General features: G+C 37.0%; 1 protein-coding gene across 6 annotated transcripts in view; it reads left to right on the top strand.

Moving 5' to 3' along the window:
* Positions 1-19880, top strand: part of fam13b (family with sequence similarity 13 member B) — a 67922-nt gene that overhangs the window by 14497 nt on the left and 33545 nt on the right. For 5 of the 6 annotated variants that reach the window (XR_001640157.1, XR_001640156.1, XM_016553657.1 and 2 more), the window contains exons 1-6: positions 4946-5102; positions 5616-5796; positions 7931-8140; positions 9268-9445; positions 10468-10612; positions 18337-18452. Coding sequence is in view for 4 of the 6 variants with exons in the window: in XM_016553657.1 (XP_016409143.1) it covers positions 5646-5796; positions 7931-8140; positions 9268-9445; positions 10468-10612; positions 18337-18452 (800 nt within the window). In the remaining 2 variants the exon portion in view is untranslated. Of the gene's footprint in view, positions 1-2683; positions 2843-3355; positions 3537-4945; positions 5103-5615; positions 5797-7930; positions 8141-9267; positions 9446-10467; positions 10613-18336; positions 18453-19880 lie in introns of those variants that run through there. The other variant, XM_016553658.1, reaches the window with a different exon arrangement.

Genomic DNA, 19880 nt, shown 5'->3' on the forward strand with positions numbered 1-19880 from the left:
GTTTGTTTGTATTTATATATACATAATAAATATACACAGTACACCCACATATATTATGTGAGAAAAAGCTTTTATTTTGAATGCAATTAATCGCGATTAATCGTTTGACACCACTAATACCTATATATACTGTATATGTAGGCCTGTCGCAATAATCAATATTTTGACTTATCGCGCAATATATGTACATGACCTCAATAATTTTTGGTGACGCAATATATCGGCCATTATATTTACTTAAAGGGGTCATATGATTACCTCACCGCTCCAAACCATAGCTCCAAACTTAATCCGGGAAGGTGAACATTCCTGCATCATAACTTGGACTGAAAGATGAATGTGTAGAAAGCGAGCATGTCTCCAAAAACCTTGTTGAGCTGCAGGTTCATGCATGCATTTTTTATACATTTTTTTAATTTTATTTTTTACAGAAATTAATTTATTTATGTTCTGATTATTGTTGAGCTGCAGGTTTAGGCTCACTTAAGTGACTGCATTTAATTAAGAAGAATTTAATTATTTATTCTAATTATTTAGCCTGACATGTTTACTGTTCCAAAATGTTCTCTCTGTTTCTTAAAAATAAAATGTGTTCAGTGGGAAAAAAAGTTGTTGTTTTTACCCAGACATTTAAAAATAACATATTTTAGAGCTGTAATCGCAATACCGTGAAACCGTGATATTTTTATCTAAGGTTATCATACCGTCAGAATCTCATACCGGCCCATGCCTAATCATGATATATATCGTTATTGTGATATAAAATTACTCATATCGTGATATAAGATTTTGGTCATATCGGCCACCCCTACTAATGACACACATTATTTAGTCACCTGGTGCAAAATTTAGTCACGTGAGTGATTTACTCGTAGTGTAAAGGTTTGAGGTGAATTAATTACATACAATTATGAGGGAGAAAAATACAAAGTAGAGACATTTCAGTGCAGTGCTGCCTCGTGAGACTGTAAAAATTCATATCAAGAGTTTTTACTACTAGTGCCATAAAGTGTTATATCAGAATTTGAAGTGCTGCATTCAGCCCAGTTCCCCTGATTATTGCCTGTTACTTGATTATCAGATACCACCTACAATAAAGTGCTTTGCCTAAATTACAGGGAGAATGGTCAGATCTAGTTTTAACCTCGAGCACCTCCTAATTGCATATCTTTTTAAAGACATCCCTAAAGATAGCTGTAGTTATTAATTAATCATTGGCGTTTGAGATTTGGTTTGTGTGCTGTCAGTGGGCTGAAAATCTCCTTGTTAGGTTGTCTTCAGGACACTGTTGTTCCAGGGAATGTTCTGGAATGTTTGCAGCCGCTCTTTGTGTATCTATCACATGCTTTTCTGTGACTGCATCTACAAACTTGCCAACTAACCAGTAACCAAGACAACTTAGCTTTGCAAACATCATGTCACCAAGGAGATGCGGAGAGATTTGCCTGCAGAAAATTCCAGCATCGTCCCATTATGTGTTCTCCAGAGCTCTGAGGAATGAACCATGGTCATACTGTCTCAGCACTGAGCCGCTTTTAGCTTCTCTAACAATGGCCAACATTGTGAGTGAAAGGTCATCGTGCGTGATATGTGGGATTAGAAGCATATCTACTCTCAATTGTCTGCAGATTATAACATCTGCTGTTAGGGGTCAGTTCGCACATCGTTCCTATTTGTTTTCGGGACATTTTGTTCCTGTTCCACATGGTATCGGGTAGTTAGTCGTGCCTTAAAGAGGTCTGTAATTTGGCACAGTGCTCTTAACATCTTAAAAAGTAATTCGTGTAAATGATAGTACAAGTAATGGAGTAGATCTAATGACCTGTAACACTGTGTATACATTTCAGAAAAAAGGCCCATCCTGGAAGACACTTGGAAAAGTGCCATTCAAAAAAAGAATTTTTATTTGAGTTCTTTTGAACTTACTATTCATCAAAAAAGCCTGGGGAAAAAATGCATCAGTTTTCACAAAAATATTAAGCAGCTCAACTGTTTTCATCATTGATGATAATCAGAAATGTTTCTTGAGTAGCAAATGAGAATATTTGGATTATTTCTGAAGGATCATATGACACTAAAGACTGGAGTAATGATGCTGAAAATTCAGCTTTGCATCACAGAAATAAATTACATTTTACAATATATTCAAATAGAAAACAGTTATTCTAAATTGTAATAATATTTCACAATATTGCTGTTTTTACTGTATTTTTTGATCAAATAAATGCAGCTTTGGTGAGCGGAAGAGACTCCCTTAAGAAACATTAACAAATCTTACAACCCAAAACTTTTAAACGGTAGGTTTGTCATGTTTTTGGAATTCAAATTTCCTTGTTTAGAGTCTTTGAACACTTTTATTAACATTCCTTTTCTTCACTTTCAAGAAAAATGTAAGTGAAGCATCAAGGCTTTCAGTTGCATGATTGGAAACCTTGTTTGGATTAAAATTCCACTTAGTATTAAATGTGGTTCATGTGATGCCATATGCAGCAGGGTGAGCAGATTGCCTGCCGTTTTTCTTCCTAACTGAGATTTAAACTTCACCAGATACGTTTTTCAGACCACAGATGTTCATAAGTGGTTTGTAAATTTGCCCCAGCTAGTATTTAATCAGAAAGATTATTATCCGTTTTGATGCATTTGCTGATGCTGCTATTCTCTGTGTGTGTTTTATTTCCTCCAGCTTAACCACTGAAGTCCTGAACAGGATTTGCGGTCCGTCAATGAGGAACTACAGGCTCATCTTCTGCCATAACCTGAAGCAACCATAGCTGAACAATTCGTTTACTACTAGTGAGTGGAGCAGGAGATAAAGTGAACTTCTGGGCATTTCTACAACAAGGTAAGCTCTGCTGTGACGAAAAAATCAATTCATGTTGCAATCATACTTGCTGAGATAAGATGCGTGAGACCAGCTGGTGTTGTCATGAAGACATCAGGTGTCTCGACAGATCAAGTTCAGATTGTGTGTACATTTCTGATCATGCCGAACGCTAATCAGATGCAGTCGCAGAGTTTTTCCTTAACATGAACAGCTTGTTCGCTGTGTTTGTGATGGAATTTGCATGTTGAAGGAGAATCGCACCTGCTACCATCAACCAAATCGGCGTGCCGCATCTGACGGCTGTACGATCCTTACACATGACAGTCGCTCTACTTATTTAAGCTCTCCTCCTCTCCACGCTCACACACGATAAGAATGGGAGAGGTCCCGCTCCAATTTTCTGCTTGTTTTGTTCTTGTTGTCCGGAGTTGGTCATTTGAGCTCGCGCTCCACCCATGATAGCGTGTTTGTACAGAGAGGTGACGAGCTGGCCGGTCGACGTGACCTTGTTCTGGGCATCTCTGTGTGCAGACGGACTGAAGCAGCTAGGCTGTGGAGGCGATGAGGAAGAGCCTCAATACTTCCCTCAGTGACTCCCTCAGCACGACCAGAGTGTTCGGGATCCCCCTGGAGGAGGTGCAGCACAGCGGGCAGCCTGGACATGAGGTCCCTCTGCTGGTCAGGAGCATCGTCGAGTACATTGAAGAGCATGGTGAGTCAGGGGGGACCCTGGTGATTCATGGCACTTTCTTTCTAGCCGTCACTGATAGCAGCATCATAGTTACTGAAATTACTCCAGGGACAGAAATGAAGACCAGTAAAAGACCAGAAAGTGCATATTTATCATTTGAATCATGGCTTCATGAGGTTTCCGAACCATTCAGGCAAATGAAAATGTTACATATACACGTTCATACAGATATCAAAATATGTTCAAGAATATATTAAAGTCATCAAAGAATGTAAGCTTACTTACTTTACATTCTTTATACACAGATTACAGTATTCAGATAGTTGGAGCTTGTTGTGGTTTTCAAATACCATGCTATTGTGATTTATTGTGTTTATTTATTTTTTAACAATCACTTTAATTTAGTTGGTTTTAACTTCATGAGTTTGTGTATCAAATATACATTCCCATCCAAAAGTTTGGGGTCAATAAGACTTTTTTTTATTATTCAGCAAGGATGCATTAAATTGATCACAAGTGTCAGTAAAGACATTTAAAATGTTACAAAATATTTCAGACAAATGCTTTTCTATTAATCAAAGAATTCTGAAAATAAAATCATGTTTTCAACAAAAATATTATGCATTACTACAGTTTGATAATTAATTTCAGCATAAAGTTCAGCATAAAACCAAATCAGCATATTAAAATTATTTCTAAAGGATCTTGTTACACTGAAGACTGGAGTAATGATGCTGAAAATATATTTTATGATAATCAGAAATGTTTCTTGAGTAGCAAATGAGAATATTTGGATTATTTCTGAAGGATCATATGACACTAAAGACTGGAGTAATGATGCTGAAAATTCAGCTTTGCATCACAGAAATAAATTACATTTTACAATATATTCAAATAGAAAACAGTTATTCTAAATTGTAATAATATTTCACAATATTGCTGTTTTTACTGTATTTTTTGATCAAATAAATGCAGCTTTGGTGAGCGGAAGAGACTCCCTTAAGAAACATTAACAAATCTTACAACCCAAAACTTTTAAACGGTAGGTTTGTCATGTTTTTGGAATTCAAATTTCCTTGTTTAGAGTCTTTGAACACTTTTATTAACATTCCTTTTCTTCACTTTCAAGAAAAATGTAAGTGAAGCATCAAGGCTTTCAGTTGCATGATTGGAAACCTTGTTTGGATTAAAATTCCACTTAGTATTAAATGTGGTTCATGTGATGCCATATGCAGCAGGGTGAGCAGATTGCCTGCCGTTTTTCTTCCTAACTGAGATTTAAACTTCACCAGATACGTTTTTCAGACCACAGATGTTCATAAGTGGTTTGTAAATTTGCCCCAGCTAGTATTTAATCAGAAAGATTATTATCCGTTTTGATGCATTTGCTGATGCTGCTATTCTCTGTGTGTGTTTTATTTCCTCCAGCTTAACCACTGAAGTCCTGAACAGGATTTGCGGTCCGTCAATGAGGAACTACAGGCTCATCTTCTGCCATAACCTGAAGCAACCATAGCTGAACAATTCGTTTACTACTAGTGAGTGGAGCAGGAGATAAAGTGAACTTCTGGGCATTTCTACAACAAGGTAAGCTCTGCTGTGACGAAAAAATCAATTCATGTTGCAATCATACTTGCTGAGATAAGATGCGTGAGACCAGCTGGTGTTGTCATGAAGACATCAGGTGTCTCGACAGATCAAGTTCAGATTGTGTGTACATTTCTGATCATGCCGAACGCTAATCAGATGCAGTCGCAGAGTTTTTCCTTAACATGAACAGCTTGTTCGCTGTGTTTGTGATGGAATTTGCATGTTGAAGGAGAATCGCACCTGCTACCATCAACCAAATCGGCGTGCCGCATCTGACGGCTGTACGATCCTTACACATGACAGTCGCTCTACTTATTTAAGCTCTCCTCCTCTCCACGCTCGCACACGATAAGAATGGGAGAGGTCCCGCTCCAATTTTCTGCTTGTTTTGTTCTTGTTGTCCGGAGTTGGTCATTTGAGCTCGCGCTCCACCCATGATAGCGTGTTTGTACAGAGAGGTGACGAGCTGGCCGGTCGACGTGACCTTGTTCTGGGCATCTCTGTGTGCAGACGGACTGAAGCAGCTAGGCTGTGGAGGCGATGAGGAAGAGCCTCAATACTTCCCTCAGTGACTCCCTCAGCACGACCAGAGTGTTCGGGATCCCCCTGGAGGAGGTGCAGCACAGCGGGCAGCCTGGACATGAGGTCCCTCTGCTGGTCAGGAGCATCGTCGAGTACATTGAAGAGCATGGTGAGTCAGGGGGGACCCTGGTGATTCATGGCACTTTCTTTCTAGCCGTCACTGATAGCAGCATCATAGTTACTGAAATTACTCCAGGGACAGAAATGAAGACCAGTAAAAGACCAGAAAGTGCATATTTATCATTTGAATCATGGCTTCATGAGGTTTCCGAACCATTCAGGCAAATGAAAATGTTACATATACACGTTCATACAGATATCAAAATATGTTCAAGAATATATTAAAGTCATCAAAGAATGTAAGCTTACTTACTTTACATTCTTTATACACAGATTACAGTATTCAGATAGTTGGAGCTTGTTGTGGTTTTCAAATACCATGCTATTGTGATTTATTGTGTTTATTTATTTTTTAACAATCACTTTAATTTAGTTGGTTTTAACTTCATGAGTTTGTGTATCAAATATACATTCCCATCCAAAAGTTTGGGGTCAATAAGACTTTTTTTTATTATTCAGCAAGGATGCATTAAATTGATCACAAGTGTCAGTAAAGACATTTAAAATGTTACAAAATATTTCAGACAAATGCTTTTCTATTAATCAAAGAATTCTGAAAATAAAATCATGTTTTCAACAAAAATATTATGCATTACTACAGTTTGATAATTAATTTCAGCATAAAGTTCAGCATAAAACCAAATCAGCATATTAAAATTATTTCTAAAGGATCTTGTTACACTGAAGACTGGAGTAATGATGCTGAAAATATATTTTATAATATATTAAAATAGAAAATATATATATAAATAGAAAACTATTTTAAATTGTAATAGTATTTCACAATATTACAGTTTTTACTTTATCAAATTAATTTAATGAGCAAAAGCGATTGATTTTTTAAAAATATTAGAAAATAAATTCTTACTGTCCCCAAACTTTGGAAGGTTGTGTAATTAGTATGATGTGATGTCATAATAATTGTGTTTATATGCCTTCAAAAAACCCAAAGTCTTTACTCTCAAATATGCAGCAAGGTTGTGTAACACATGAGTATATAGCAGCTACATAAATAGTTTAAATATTTTTGTATTTATCAAAGTAGCAGAGCATGCAGAGCATGACATTTTCATCTGATAAGGCCAAAAATGTTGTTTGGTTTGACTGTACGATAGGAGTGGCTTCCCTGTACTCCCAGATCAAAGATGTACTTCCTTTATTGTGCAACATCACAGAGTTAAAAGCGAAAATAAGAAAATTTTTCGGCCCGAGGCTTTTTATAATACCACTGTATCAATACAGCGAGTCTCTCACTTACTAATTAACTGCTGCATGTAGAGACGTAAATGCAGAGTCCTTCACGTTTTACTCTTTTTCAAAGACTGGTATCTGCAAATTGCTGAACTTCTCACTCGCACATCCAGCAGACTGTGAGAATATTTTAAATTCTCTTTAAAGAGATGAGGACTGCAGCCTGATGTTTAAACTGCAGCACAGGCAGGATGTTAAAGCTATGTTGGCAGGGCTGTTAAGTTCTTTAAAGGGCTTTAGCCGCCGCTGTTGTCTCCAAACACCAGCTCTTCCTCTCTGAGTTCAGCACACTGGCAATTCTCCTCCACCATTTCATACGGAAGGATGTTTTTGTACTGAAGCTAATTTAGACATAACAGCGAGCGACATTGTGGCTTCCCCTCATGCGGTGCAGAGTCTTATATACACACACAGAGCACCAGGAATGGGAACCGAGACAGACCGGCTAATGCTGATTTGCCAACTGAGCTTTTAGGAAGCTTCTGATCTGATCTGGCAGAAATCTAGAGTTTATTTTAAAAGCGCTTCAGTCAAGAACCCAGCCGTAAAAATATCCATTATTGGTTTTATTCTAAACATTTGGGTTGAAGAATGTAAACTTGTTCCGCCCTGAAATAAAAATTTGCCACAGTTCTCTTTAAAAAATCAGCAAGTCTGTTTCATTAACTCATAGATGGCAGACGGAGAGAACGGAGCTGATGTTATCATGCTAACAGATCTGACTAAATGGATTACGAGTTTAACAAGCAACTGCTCCGCTTAGTCAGCTTCTCTGTGCAATGATTCAGCGATTAGAGTCTCTTCGGTGAGATGTTTATACGTTATTCTGCACGTAGGTTTGTCTTAGTGAGCTGTGTGTTTGTGTTTTGTAGGAGGGCTGCACCTGGGTCTATTTCTAGTGAACGGGAACGCAGAACGCGTGGAATGGCTCAGGCAGCGCTACGATAGCGGCGTTGAAGTCAACCTGGAGAAGGAGGCCGACCTGGCATCCGCCGTCAGCCTGCTACGTCTCTTCCTGCAGGAGCTCCCCGAGCCCGTCATCCCTGCAGGCTTACAGGCGCAAATAATGCAGCTCTATCAAGGTGGATGAAGCTCTGTTATTCTACCAGCTGTCCGAATTGGCTTGAAGAGATAATTCACCCAAAATTAAAATGACCCCATTATTTACTCACCCTCAATCCATCCTATGTGTTTATGACTTTCTTCTTTCAGACAAATACTATCGGAGATACATTAAAAAATGTCCCGGCTCTTCCAAGCTTTATAATGGCAGTGAATGGAGGGTCGAGATTTTTAAAGCCCAAAAAGTGCATCCATCCATCATAAAAAGTGCTCCACACGGGACCAGTGGGTTAATAAAGGCCTTGTGTAAGAAAAATATCCATATTTAAAACTTTATAAACCGTAATCTCTAGCTTCCTCTAACTGTCATAGACTCCGGTGAGAAGCGACAAACATGGAAGCGCGGAAGAGAGAGCAAAACGGTCATGAATTAGAAGTACAAAACGAGGATTTGTAAAGAAAAATGTCGGAGGATTTCGATATATAAGCCAAGAAGTGACAGACTGGTTTGCTGTAAACAAAACATGGTTCTGGCGAGACTAGCATATTCTCTGGCTTACGCTACGGCTACATCCTACGTCATCCGCTGGAACACCACTCTCTCATGAACACTTGTAAGACAGTTAGCAGAAGCTAGAGATTACGGTTTATAAAGTTTTAAATATGGATATTATTCTTATACAGACACATTGATTCATCTCAGAAGGCCTTTATTAACCCTCTGGAGCCGTGTGGAGCACCTTTTATGATGGATGAACACACTTTTTTGTGCTTCAAAATCTCAGCACCCATTCACTGCCATTATAAAGCTTGGAATAGCCAGACATTTTTTTAATATAACTCCGATTGTATTTGTCTGAAAGAAGAAAGTTATATACACCTAGGATGGCTCGAGGGTGAGCAAATCATGAGGTAATTATCATTTGTGGGTGAACTATCCCTTTAAGTTGCATCTCTCTGCAAATGCTCGTTTTACCTTCTGGAATGTTCTGGCAACTTGACAGACTTGTAATATGATTGCATCATCAAAGCACGGCCATAGTCTTTCACGCCTTTACATCAACCAGCTCACCTACTATCATAATAACTGCACGTCCCTCTGAACTTCCTCCTCATTCTGACCGCTGGTTTGTTTGCTCTCCTTTAGACTACAGCAGTGAGGAAGAGCTGGGCAGAAACATGAAGTACTTCCTTCAACAGCTGCCGCAGGTCAATTACAGCTTGCTCCGCTTCCTCTGCCGATTTCTGTCCGGTGTGGCGTCTCTTCAGGAGGAGAGCTGGAGCATAGGAGCTCTCGCTGCCGTCTTCGGGCCAGACATTTTCCAGTAAGATGCTTTTATAGTTTCTGATAATTCATATTAGCTATTTTGCTTGCGGAAGAGAAAATCATGTTGGAAGAGCGAACAGTCATTTTTTCCAGTGTAAGACTGTTTATACTGGTATATGCCCACACAGAATCTTCACAGTTTCAATTGTGTGGGAAAGTCTTAAATAGGGTCAAATGATAAACAGAGCTAAGATTAATTCAAAGGGCAGGGTAGATGATGTTGTGGTTGACTGTCGAATGAATTGTGTGGAGATCCGTGAAAAAATTAACGCTGAAATGTATCATTTCTGCAGCATTAGGGGACGTTCACACAAAACGCGTCTAAAAACCCGAGATGCAGCGCTCAGGAATGCTTTTTAAAAAAGCACAGTGCAGAATGCCTCCTCTGCCATGTTGCCGTCAAATAAAACAGTTGCCATGCCAACTTGCTACTGTAAACAATAGCTCACACTGCTTGCCCCGCCTCCGGGGTCTTCTGATTGGTCCACTGTTTTGGAACTGACATTGATGAGTGACGCTGTGTGTAAAAGTTGAAATTCTTTTAACTTGACATGGCATCTTAAAAATGTGGCGCTCGCGTGCAAAAGACGCGAGCACAACGGTTATACACATCCATCTAGCGTTTTACATAGAAAAACTATAGAAAAGTAGCGCATTGGAATGGAAAAACGCGTTCTGTGTGAACGGCCCCTTAGACTCACCAAATGGAATAGCATTAAAGGGGTCATATGATGCTGCTAAAAAGAACATTATTAACTGATTCCCAAACACTCGTTTCCTGTTAGACAGACAAGACAGTCTTGCCCCAAACTCAAACGAATGGTTTAGCTAATGTTTTAGAGCCCAGATGGTTGGATTCTCAAACAAACAGAGCAATATTTTAATTATTTTGCACCAAAAAGTCAGCATTTACACAGTTGAGGAAATCAGTCTGCAGACATATTAAGCTGATATAGAAGAAAGTATTTTACCATCAGAAAATGACACACGTTTAACCTGATTCCTGTCTACGTTCTGCAGTTTAGACACAGATGCGGAGGATCTGAGAGAGCAGGAGTCGGTAAGCCGTATTCTGGCAGAACTGCTGGAGAACCAGGAGGACTTCTTTGACTCGGAGGACGACGACATTTCCAACACCAATGACTACAGCTCCATTAATGACCAGGTGAACTTTCTTTCCTATGTGCTTCAGCAGTGCTATTATTGACATTAGTGCTGCTCATCTGTATGAAACTGATGCTATTTATTCAAAGCCCAGAAAAGTTCATGACAAGGATGCACCATTCAATCAACCACTGATCTCTACCAGATGATATTGTGAATCGCTGCATGCATCACACAATACACGGACACTAATAATGAATGAGCTTTGTCTCAGTGCTCTGCATATGACAGCAGCCACTGAAGTAAATTGTTGGATTCAATTCAATTGAAGTTTATTTGTATAGCGCTTTTCGCGATACAAATCGTTGCAAAGCAGCTTTACAGAAAATTAAGTTTCTACAATATATTTAGTAGTAGCTTATCAGTGGTGACTGTCAAATTGATGTACATATGGCAGATTCAGATGTTTACAGCCTGTTTATTTAGAAAATAAATGACATGCTTATAAATTGTAGCATGTCCATTTTTACATTCAGCTGAAGCGCTGTCCAATTAGAGATAAAAACGAAAATGCAAACAGATGCAGAAGTGAATTAAACAACAAATACATTAGTGATGGTAAATCTGTTGTATATGCAGATGTTGTATATGCAGTGTGCATTATCCTGCATTATCCTGGGGTAACATCACTGAGAAGTTTTGTAAATGCATTATTAAAAGGGGTTTGTGACAACTTAAACCAAGCCCCAAAGAGTAAACAAATCGCAGATGCCAATAATTATTTAAGAGTTAGTATTGGATAAAGTGTGATCATTGCTAATATCCCAAAGAGTGAGAACAGAATATTACCATAAATGTTGACTTTATCCTGGGGTAACATCACTGAGAAGTTTTGTAAATGCATTATTAAAAGTGGTTTGTGACAACTTAAACCAAGCCCCAAAGAGTAAACAAATCGCAGATGCCAATAATTATTTAGAGTTAGTATTGGATAAAGTGTGATCATTGCTAATATCCCAAAGAGTGAGAACAGAATATTACCATAAATGTTGACATTTCACAAAAAGACATTGTAAACTGATGATAAAAAAGGCGTTAGAAAATGATCGGTGATTTGGATTAGTTTCAACCTGTAACCGTTTTAAAATTCATATATATTCATATTCATCATATTTCCTGATCAGTGCACGGCTAATTGTTAGTGCAGCACTTACAAATGCTTTAGGGGAAGTTGTACATTTGTTTTCTAGATCAATAGGCTTAGTGTAAGTCGGTATTAGCTTTGTTCCTCATGAAATACTTGCCCAAACCTTGCAAATGCGATATTGCGATTTGAGTTTTAAAAGGCGATTATATACTTACACTTTGTGTTTGTTTAAAGCTTTTAAAATGTGTGCCGTTTGCCCCAGTTCCAAGTGGAGGCAGCGCTTTACACAAGCAGATGTGAAGCACAGAAAAAGGAAAAGCAGTGTTAGAAGGATATTACGTCTGCAGTGTTATGTAATCGACTGAAATCCATCCCAAGGCGTGTGTCTGTGAGCGTTTGCAGACTGCAGTTCTCTCACAGTCATTTGTTTTCTTTGAAAGTGCAGATCATTTTAAATCTCATTTGTATGACACTCACATCCTTTTAAGGAGCTCAAGATTTCTTACATCACCAGACTTTACATGTCTGGTTAATAATGGGCTGTAAGTTCTTTCCAGGAGTCTTCTCCTTCTCCTTCTCCCTTAAGTCAGACTGGCAAAAAAGAGGAAACAACCCTTTTGTACAAAGACAATACTAACTAAAGTTACATAACCGAGTGATGAAAGTTTGGTTCTGGCACCTGCGCTGGTCTTTTCATAACAGGCAGAAATTTACAGACCTGGGAAAGGTTCATCTAAACAGCATAACCTGGAGAGCTGCTTTGCTGTCTAATCTACATAGGCAGCTGCCTTTTCAGTCAACACCTTAGCCATCATTAAACTGCTCAAATGAGTGATTTGAAAAGCTTTACATAGACATAACTCACAACTGATTCCAGTGGGTTAGGGTTAGGGTTATGACGTGTTTTTGTAGGCCAAAAGACAGAAATGAGTTGGCATTCCATCGTTTTGGGGGGTTTTGAATGTGTTTTTGGTTAAATGCCAGACGTAGGGTATGTGGTTAACACAAGCTCAAGATATTTTCACATTTAATTCTATGACATAAAATACTTCAGTAATACCTCAGTTGTGATTTTGTTCAAGCTTTTGCTTTTCTTGAAAAAGGCAGTTGCTAACAAGTCGCTAAATGGCACTACAGAGGTTGTCAGAAACATTTAATATGATCACACTTTTATAAAATCAAGACTGAAAGAGCCATTGGAAATGTTTGTTTCTGGCAGTTGTATAATGTATTTAGGCTTTAAAATTCATAGAAGTTGTGTTCATTTGTGAAGAATTTGATGATGAACAAAACGTAAGAATCATTAATGTTTGTTTTTCACGGGGCTTAATTTCTGCAATAATCCAGAAGCCAGCGAGAAAATCCTGTTGGGTTTTTGTCAAGGGAAACGACTTCTGTACTGTAACTTCCAGGTTGGCCTACTAAATACGTCATCACTGCAGCATTTAATAGTATTCACATGCATTATGTAAAATAGTACAGGTGTGGTCATATAGCAACATTTCAGCAGAATTTCAGTATAGTTTTGTGGGCAAAAAAAGGTCCACTGTCTATTGTCAACTTGAAGCTGGTGCCAAATCTGAATGTGGAAATCTTCCAGCCTCACATGAAATTCCAGATTGCACAGATTCCTATTGATATTACTGGATTTTGCATGCAAAAATAGCTAAAAACAGTAAATGTAACTGTACAATTTTGCTGCCAAATGAAATATTCTGGACCAGGCCTTCACATCGATGCTCAAGAAGCTCATTAAGTTTCGAACCAGAGCTGTGAGCTAGTTGGGCCCTGTGAAATTAGTTTTATTTTTTCCCAAATTCCATTTGATCTATTTATCTATCTATTTATTTATCCAAATTCCATTTTTTTTTTCCCGTTTCAAGTTTTCTAGATTGCATTTTGTTCCATTTCAATTTTTCAAATTACATTTTATTAATCAAAAAGCATGTCTTAATTCAATAAAATCATGAAACTTATACAATTTAACGTCAATTTATTAAAAGTGTTTAAGCATGTCTAATTATTTGAATGCATAGAAACAACTTAATTTATTAAAATTTATTTTTACAATAATAGGGCCCTATGAAATTTTTATTTCTTTTTCAGAAATTCTGTGTTGTGTATTTAAATTTTTCTGGTTATCAAATGAAGCCATAAAACATTAATTTAATTTATATTTTAATCAAATGAAAATTAAACTTTAATTTTTTGACAAACAAAGGGGGTTTACAATTAAAATTAAAACATGAAAGAAATATTGTGTGATTATTAGTGATAGTATTTTTGATTCATTCATCCAAAATTTGACAAATTCTGTGGCACTCTATTAAAAATTCTATTTTTATGATTGGATTCCACCATTCCGTCTGCATTTGCATAGGGCCCTACACTAGTCTGCTTGTAGCAGATCCACAGCCTCCCTTGAAGGATAGATCAGGTTGAATCAGATCTTATTGGTTTCAGTGGAACCTCTCCAGACATGCTTAGAAATACTAGACATTACAGTCTGCTGAAGGTCCTCCGTACTGTAAGAGACGGCATAAGAAACAGAAGGGACAGAAACAAATGTAAGCAGCATGGGGAAGGTCCTGGGTGACCTATCTGGATTCCGGCCAGTGCTCAAGGAGCTGGCATATGGTGAAATGAATATGGGCATAAATCACAGATTTATTTCTAAGCATGTCCCGCTCCAGAGACTCTCCCAAACACTGATCATATGCCTCACCCAGGGCTCATTGAGATGAGATGGAGCTGACTTGTGTAATTGTTTGGCCCATGTCAAGGCTGGCATCATTTAGCATTGAATAAAGCATTCTGAATTGGCAGGGGTTGTTACGTAAGTGCCTAAGATTAAATCATTTTGATAATTGCATATTACTAACAGGTTGGACTTGGGTCAGTGGGGGACAATTCCGGCCAGTGCTCAAGGAGCTGGCATATGCTGAAATGAATATGGGCATAAATCACAGATTTATTTCTAAGCGTGTCCCGCTCCAGAGACTCTCCCAAACACTGATCATATGCCTCACCCAGGGCTCATTGAGATGAGATGGAACTGACTTGTGTAATTGTTTGGCCCATGTCAAGGCTGGCATCATTTAGCATTGAATAAAGCATTCTGAATTGGCAGGGTTTGTTACGTAAGTGCCTAAGATTAAATCATTTTGATAATTGCATATTACTAAGAGATTGGACTTGGGACAGAGGTGGACAATGTTCTGTCCATATAAGGATGCACAGCTTATTATGAGCAGCCCTGACTGGTGACCGTGCCCTAATCTCCCTAGCAACACTTGCTGTTGTGTGTTTATCATTCAGACTCTGGTGACTGTAAAAAGGTTGTGTCCTTTTGTTTTTCAAATTCCTGTTTCTGCCCTGAAATGTTCAGACCTGTTGTGGCCAGACACTGAAATAAAGCAGCTCACCGTGCAACGCTGCAGATCTTTGCACACACAGTTGCCGAGCCTGTTTTTCTGATCCTCAGAGGCTGTGAGATGAGTTCTCCATTCGTGTGGGTTGTTTTTCCTCTCTGGTTTGTGTGTGTGGTTGACAGCGGTTTTACTAATTAATGAAGAGCGCCTTTAATTAGAGTCTCAGTCAGCTCTCTGCTGTTGGTTTTTGTATGCAGATGTTGTTGTATAATCTGGAGGCGGCACATTAACAAAGCCTCTGAGGTCAAACAAAGGCCTCAAAGAGTTTCTGCGTGCTTCAGCTTCCTGGAGGTATTAAAACATCATGGATGAAGCTGCGAGGATGTTTTCCCCACGCTGACTGCAGCGTCAGTGCTTAAGACTGTGTGGTCGTGTTTTGAAAGCAGTAGTTTCTAATAATGAAAACGGTGAGAGGCGGCTCGTTTCCTTCACATCTGCAAGTTTTACTTTGTTGATTTTCTTACAACACCTCAGTTTTTGTGTCCATTGTGACATCTAAAAACAATTCTACATCAGTCCACAAATTATTAATATTAATAATAATTATTATTATTGTTATTAACTTATAACAAATAGAATAACAATGATACATACTAATACTTCTACTAATAATAATAATTGTTGTTGGTATTATTATTTTTAGTTATAATAAACAAAATTAATAATAATAATTGTATCAGTATTTTGTAATTTTATATTATTATTAAGTTATAAGAAATAGAATAATGATAATACATACATACTACTACTACTACTAATAATAATAATAATGATTATTGTCATTGGCGTTACTATTAGTACAATAATAATTTTATTAGTATTTTGTAATTTTATATTATTATTATTATTATTACATTAGACATTGAATAATATTATTAATACATACTACTAATAATAATTATTATTATTATTGTTGTAGGCGTTATTATTAGTTATAATAAACAATTAATAATAATTGTATTAGTATTTTATAATTTTATATTATTATTAAGTTAGTCGAAATAGAATAATAATATATACTACTAATACTACTAATAATAGTAGTTATTGTTGTTGGCATTATTATTAGTTATAATAAACACAATTAATTAGTTATACAAAATTAATAATAATAATTGTATTAGTATTTTATAATTTTATATTATTATTAAGTTATAAGAAATAGAATAATAATATATACTACTAATACTACTAATAATAGTAGTTATTGTTGTTGGCATTATTATTAGTTATAATAAACACAATTAATAATAATTGTATTGGTATTTTGTAATTTTATATTATTATTATTATTATTTGTAATTAAGATATGAAATAGAATAATAATAATAATACATACTACTACTAATAATAATAATATTAATAATTATTGTTGTTGGCATTATTATTAGTTATAATAAAATGTATAATAGTTGTATTAGTATTTTGTAATTTTATTATAATCTATTATTATTATTATTATTATTATTATTACTATTATTATTATGCATTTTTCCACTGATGTTGTTATTATTACTATTATTAATTCTGATAATTGAAAAAAAAACATAGGAGGACAAATCATTACAGACATTACACTGCATGTAAGTTTTCGGCTAGATTTAAAAGCACATCTTTTCAGAGGAAGCAACCAACTAGCATTTTGCATCATGTACATTTACTTTTATGCTTTTGGCACCTTTATCCAAAAGCAGTTTTACCCAAAGTGACTCAGAATGCGTTAAAGTTATACTTTTATGCTAGATGTTTACATAGATGCACATTTTGAGCTGTGCTGTTGCTGAATAATCACAATGTATAGTCTTGGTGTAATTGCATTGTCTTCCTGAAAAAAGCAGATCAAATCAAATGGTGAGGTCCCTAAGGATTCCCACCTCTAAGATGTGCAATATAACACTCTAGTCTGGAGAAATATAGTGTGAAAGGCAGGTAAGATGAAAGATCCTAAAATAAAATGGCTTAAAATTGCAGAATCTGGGGCTTCAGTGTCCGAAAGATAAATGAGAGTGAACCGTGGCTGGATGCATATAGAGATGTGTGAAGATGCAGTCATCCTCCGAGCCTTCGGCAGCCGTTCTGCACGCTGCATGTGACTCCTATCTGCACGGTCGCTCAACAGCAGCCCCGCTCGGCCAATCAGATGTGGAGGGAAATGGTTGCTATGGCAACATGGCAGCAATATTGCAGCAGATGCAGGGTGCATTTGATGGTGTGCTAGTGCCAAAGTTTGTCTGATATTAAATAATGTCAGATAGATTTACACACGGATGTGCAGCCTTGAACGCCGCGTGCCGTGCTTTGAATTCCTCTGACTGACTGTTAGCACATATTTCATCAAAACCTATTTTTCACAAAACTCTTGTGTTATGTAATTCATTCAAGTCTTCAGGAAAGCCACACTAGTGATAAACACATGCACTCAGATATACAGTAGTGGCCAAAATTATCAGAACACTAGTATTTTCTCCAGCTAAAAAATGATTTTAAGTCAGTTATTTCTATCTTTTGCTGTAGTGTGTCAGTAGGAAATATCAGTTTACATTTCCAAACATGCCATTAATTGTAATAATCCAGTGAAATTTTTGTTTGTTCCACACAGAGATCTGATCTGATCATCATCCAGTCTGTCTGGAATGACATGAAGAAACAGAACAAACTGAGACAGACTAAATCCAGAAGAACTGGCTCCAAGATGCTTCAAGAGACCTTTGTGAGATGATCGTCACAGACGACGAAGTTACTCTGACACAGTTTCACAGCAGGCCTCTTGTTTATTATTAAATGTAAAGATAAGATATGACTTAAAATTATTTAATGCACCATAATTGTCTAATATTACATTTGTTAAAATGTATATGAATTACATGCTCAAAATAAATAAAATAATCATTTTAATGGTTGTATCTAATTAATAACATCAGGATCCATGGCAGCATTATATAACATCCTGTAGTTATCACCATCGTATGTGTGATGTCACGAGTCAGCATGCGTGTAATCACGTATGCAGGCGTGTAAATTAGGCTCCCTGCTGATAATCGGCGTAGGTGTGGGGCGTTGCATAATGCCTGGATCTCACAGGGGCGTAAGATGTTGACATGTAATGTAATAATACTAATGATGAATTAGACATAAATGCTGCTGAAGTGGTGTCAGCAGGTCTGTGGTATTCACATTTCCCTCTCTCTCTCTGTCTCTCCCCTGCAGATCACCGAGCTCCTGGAGGAAGAGAAGTTGGAGGCTTGTGAGGAGCTCCCACGGGACGGGGAGGATGGTCCCTCCTCCCTTTCCCCTAAACATGCCCATGTCGCCCCCTCCCCCAGGTAAAAGCAGTTTTAGAAACATCTTCATCTGGGATCTGTCTAGTCTGAGATCCCTCTTAGGCATCTCCCTGTGCAATTTAATATGAGCTTGTGTGTGTGTGTGTGTGTGTGTGTGTGTGTATATATATATATATATATATATTTAAAGGTACAGTAACACAAGTTACCTTTACATAACCTCACATCTGTGCCACTTACCACATGCTGACATGTTTTCCACCAGCTCTTGCACCAGATATGAATCATTTGATTGTGTTAACGTAACAAAAATGTGGGTTCAATAAGATTTTTTTTATAGAAAGTAATTGATCAAAAGTGACAGCAAATACAGTTACAATGTTACAAAGGATTTCCATTTCAAATGCATTCTATTCTTTTGAACTTTCTATACATCAAAGAATTCTGAAAAAAAAATGTATCAAGTTTTTCCTTGCTAATATTAAGCAGTTACAGCTGTTTTCAACATTGAAGATAATAAATTACATTTTAAAATAAATTCAAATAGAAAAGTTATGAAATTGTAATGATATTTCACAATATTACTGTTTTCACTGTATTGTTGATCAAATAAATGTAGCCTTGGTGAGCAGAAGAGACTTCTTTCGAAAACATTTCAAAATCTAAAGATACTAAAAGTTATGATGCTACAAAATGGTTCATTAGTCAGTCTGACAGTTTTTAGTTTCAGTTGATTAGTACATTTGATTTATATAGGCATGTTTTTAGCTTTTGCGGTGTGGGAAAGTGGAAAATCCTGTTCTGACAGTTCATGTAAACAAAATACTTATATAATTTAGAATGATATAAGTTAGGCAGTATTTCTGGTTATTTGCTGTGGATTTATCTGTCCAAGTTTAATGTTGTACCCTAAATGGGAGTTGACCTAAATGAACGAACAATAAATGAGTTAAATGAACCATGCTTTTGTGCAAGAAAAATATGCATCAGGTTAAATTATCAATTGCATGATCGATTAGTAAGTAGTTTTAAAAAATGCATTTAAAAAAATACATATTTTGTCTTCAAGTAGCTTCAGTGTATTTAGCTACTTTTTGTTTGCATGTTGTAGTTTAGCTAATTACTTTCCCTAAAGAGTAGCTTGATTATAGTTTAAAAATATGAGTAGCTTTTAGCTTTCTCAACATTGGTGTCTGCCCGCTGCGTTGACACCCATAACTGACCTATCAGCCGTCTCAGCCGTGATCTCTCTTGGCCTTTGTTCCTCTTAAGTCGATCAGGACACACTTTCAGAGGGTGACTTCAAACTCCAGCGTCCTAAATGTCAGATGGCCTTGCCTTGATGCCATGTTATAAACCTAGCACTTCAGAGCCATACCAAGTCAATGAGTCTGGCATCTTTTTTTATGTGTAGCTGTTTTTATAGACATGCTCTAGATTTTAAACGTGGTATTTAAGGGTGTGGAGAGT

The sequence above is a fragment of the Sinocyclocheilus rhinocerous genome, unplaced genomic scaffold (assembly GCF_001515625.1).
Source record: "Sinocyclocheilus rhinocerous isolate Xijiao unplaced genomic scaffold, SAMN03320098_v1.1 scaffold44, whole genome shotgun sequence".
NCBI lineage: Eukaryota > Metazoa > Chordata > Actinopteri > Cypriniformes > Cyprinidae > Sinocyclocheilus > Sinocyclocheilus rhinocerous.